A 3,635-nucleotide genomic window follows, 5' to 3' on the forward strand; every position below is an offset into this window, starting at 1 on the left:
TTTACACGAATATAGATACCAAAACTTCACCATCCGATCCACGGATCCAAGCCCCAGGGAAGTATCAGTTGCGAGTTGTCACAGATCACTGCCATCAATCATCAATTCATCATGAGTCTATGACTCTACTAGTGAGTAGAGATCCAGTAGTGATCGAGAGAATTGAAGGGAAATTACGAAAAAGCTCTCAGTGAGTAAAATCCGGGCATCTACACAAATAGTTGTAATGTATAAAATTATACCCGAATAAACAAACAATATTGAGTAGCCCCTTGTGCGTTGAGATTTCTATTACAACTTTGCCGACCATATATGTGCTGGCCACCGCTCAAAATAGTTCATATATTGTTATGTATTGTCTACATATTTCTTCTGGTCTATTTGCACTAGTCAGCAGCTTTGCTGCACTGACTCTGGCTCAGCCCGTGGGTACGCAGCAACCTCTCACATATACTAGTAATGGTTATATAGGTAACACCTGGATCGAAGATTTTTGGACCACTAATGACAATGTCTACTGGCGCTGCACCCGTCCCGGTCTAATCGCCATCACCTACGACGATGGACCAGCTATAGAGCTTTCTTCTTCTGACCGCACATACAAGGCCCTCGATCTCCACTCCCGCTTGGGCGTACCCGCCACCTTCTTCGTCCTGGGCAAGTACACCGATGAGGACGACCCCGCGTTGCAACAGAAAATCCACGACGTGCTTCAACGTATGGTGGATGAGGGACATCAAATCGCGCACCACTCTGTAACGCATGAGCGTATCACGGAGAACCCCAATTTTATTGCTGAACTCGAGGAGCAGAATGCTTGGTTTGCTGCCAACTTTGTGTACGGAGATATTCTTCGTAGCTCGAGCGGTGTCAGATATGTGCGACCTCCCTACCTCGATATGGACGATTTGAGCGCCAATGCGCTTGGGGCCGCCGGCTATAAGGTCGTACAACGCTCGGCATCCAGCAAAGATACAACAGAGGGAAACACCGCGGACATAGGAAGTTCTCATATTTGGTGTGATACCGAGTCAGGCTACAGCTGCCCCACAGAATACCCTGCGCCGCTGAATGCAGAAATCTCTGTGTCCCAGAATTCTTGGATAGGTCTCTTTCATGACAGGGGGGCGGCGTTTGACTCCTCCATCACCGCCGAGTTCATGATTACGCGTGCGCGTCAGATGGGCTACCGCTTTGTGACTGTCGCTGAATGCCTCGGGGATAGTCCTCTCTGCTCGTGTCCGGGGAATGCTTTCTGTGATGAGAATCGCGATTGCTTTTGCAACGAAGGCTACACCATGATTTCAAATCAGTGCGTTGAGAACGCGGACGAAGTTAGTGATCAAAAATCCTTTGGACTCTAGTCCGAACCTTTGTTTTTTCTATAAATGTTTTACTGCATGTACTTTGATCATGACCCTCACATGTTTCCCTTCCTTGCTCGATTGTCAAGGGTATTCGCATGATGCTCACCCTTTGTTCACTGAATCTACAGTGTCTGCCTGAGCTTTCTTGCCCACCCGGAAGTATTCGACTGGGGAACAAGTGCGTGTGCGAGGACGGCTTTCAAATGAACGCCGATCTGACCTGTGATGACATTGACGAATGCCTGACCGACGGCATCTGCTCATTGACACCGGGTTCGGAGTGTATCAACACTCCCGGTTCGTTCACCTGCGCGTGCCCAGAGAACACAGCCTTGTTGAACGGGCACTGTATCACGACGGGGTGTTCCGGGTGCCCACCGAACGCTGATGGCTATTTGAAAGACGGTGGGGGAGCATGTGTGGACATTGATGAGTGTGCGCTCGATGCATGCGCCGCTATGACGAACACCGAATGTGTAAATACAGACGGTTCCTATGTCTGCCAATGCCAACTCTTCTGGCTGGGACCAGCTTGAATAGAGTACGACTATTGTGGAATGGATCCGAATGCGTGCGCCGGAGCAGGGTACAGTGGCGAATGCAGCAACGGTGGATCCGGACCTGTGTGCACCTGCCTGCCAGAATGGACTGGGGATAGCTGTGAGATTTCCAAAGGCGATTGTTACGCTACTGTACAGTATCCTGTTGGGGCTCTAAATCCGGACTCCGGCCAAGAAATCGCTTTTGCGAGCTTAGGTGTAGGTGGGTATGCTAATTTTTGCGTAGTCGTTTCATTTTCCATCACTCTGTTGTAATGCACACTAACCAACTTCATTTCTATATAGGTGCGTGTCTTATGGGGTTAGTGGTTGACGTGGGCACCTACCGGATGAACGGCCAAGAGTTTATTGATGCGCCTTTTGAGATCTATATTGATAATAACGATGACGAAACGGACGGCTACACCGGTTCCGCCGTGACTGGTGCGCGCTGGCGTGTCAAGTACCACAAAGTAAGGCTTGTCTCCCTAGCATTCCAGGATGTGTTGTCTTTTTTTTTTGTAAATTTTGTATCAGTAATTAGCACACGCTAACCCAACTTTTCTTTTGTAAACCAGGTATGCGAATACCCGACCGCCTCTTCTACTTACACAGGTTGCAGCACCATTGCCAATGCCGACGTAAATGTAGTCGACAATGGTCCTGCTGGCGTTTCGCTAGTCATTCCGTGGGAGAATTTTGGATTTGCCAATGCTCCAGTGGGCCAGACATGGAGGATTGGAGCCCGAAGCCGCAACCTCTTAAGCGATACCCGTGCATATCTTCCCGACACCCGGTATACCGATGCCGTTCCCATGGCGTACACCATCGCCCTACCCGGGACGCGCAGAGACACTGGAGAAATTATGGCTCGAGCTAGGGGTGGTAAGAAGTGCAAGGAAGGGACTTGTTCTGGACGAGGAACGTGCACCCAGGGTGAAGGAGGTGCCGTCTGCCGTCTGCTGGTGCGAGGATGGATTCGATGGTGAGGGCTGCGAAGTGTACGATGTCTGCTCGTTGGGGAATAATCCTAATTCGGCCTGTGAGAGAGTCAGTGGTGTGAGCACTGAGTGCATATCGAGTGATTCTGGCTTCACATGCGCGGGTCTGCCGAATGAGTTTCGAATGGACCCCATGATCTCGCGCTCGCTTCAGACACTGTGCTCAAAGGTGACGCAGATCTGGACACACACACCCAGGCGACGCTGTGGACGGCACTAAACTGTCATCAGTTAGTGGAGCACGTGGTACAGTCGATCCTAAGACAGGCACTTGTTGTGGAGCTGCGCAGCTATTTGTTTACAGAGATTCAGATCGCCAATGCCAGATGTGCGAGCGATACGACAGCGTTTGAGAAGGAGCTGGGCAAACGGTTGAAGAAAGTGGCTAAGGTGGATGATCAGGCGGACTTGTGGATGCAGGCGATCGACTGCGATACCAAGGGCAAATGTGACGGGTAGAAGGAGAAATACTGGTATAATACCAAATAAAACAAATCTAGTTTGCACTTCTCATCTTAATTTAACAATGAATTGTGTCACGGCTATTTATCTTCCTTTTGTGGAGTGATCTCGCAGCTATGGTAATGTGCGATATATACAAAACTATGTAGAAGAGCGAGTGGTATGATGAATTCCAGGCGGCGAAAGAATTGAATTGAAAGATTCTACACTAATCAACAATCCTAAATAATTGATTAGGTGGAATGTTCCTTTCATATCTCTATTGA

The 3,635-nt window shown here is 49.2% G+C and overlaps 2 protein-coding genes across 2 annotated transcripts; both read left to right on the forward strand.

Annotated features, from left to right (window-relative positions):
• Positions 1–350: 350 nt before the first annotated feature.
• On the forward strand, positions 351–1,903 carry SARC_13245 (hypothetical protein; the record flags this gene model as incomplete). The annotated part of the gene is made up of 2 exons (XM_014292626.1): positions 351–1,334; positions 1,496–1,903. 2 exons carry the CDS (start codon positions 351–353, stop codon positions 1,901–1,903), a joined length of 1,392 nt encoding a protein of 463 aa, XP_014148101.1.
• Positions 1,904–1,924: 21 nt separating this feature from the next.
• SARC_13246 (hypothetical protein) lies at positions 1,925–3,366 on the forward strand (the record flags this gene model as incomplete). The annotated part of the gene is made up of 4 exons (XM_014292627.1): positions 1,925–2,129; positions 2,213–2,379; positions 2,485–2,842; positions 3,062–3,366. The coding sequence occupies 4 exons, from the start codon at positions 1,925–1,927 to the stop codon at positions 3,364–3,366; spliced, it is 1,035 nt and encodes a 344-aa protein (XP_014148102.1).
• Positions 3,367–3,635: the final 269 nt, after the last annotated feature.

The sequence above is a fragment of the Sphaeroforma arctica genome (genome assembly GCF_001186125.1).
Source record: "Sphaeroforma arctica JP610 unplaced genomic scaffold supercont1.3061, whole genome shotgun sequence".
In the NCBI taxonomy this organism is placed as follows: Eukaryota; class Ichthyosporea; order Ichthyophonida; genus Sphaeroforma; species Sphaeroforma arctica.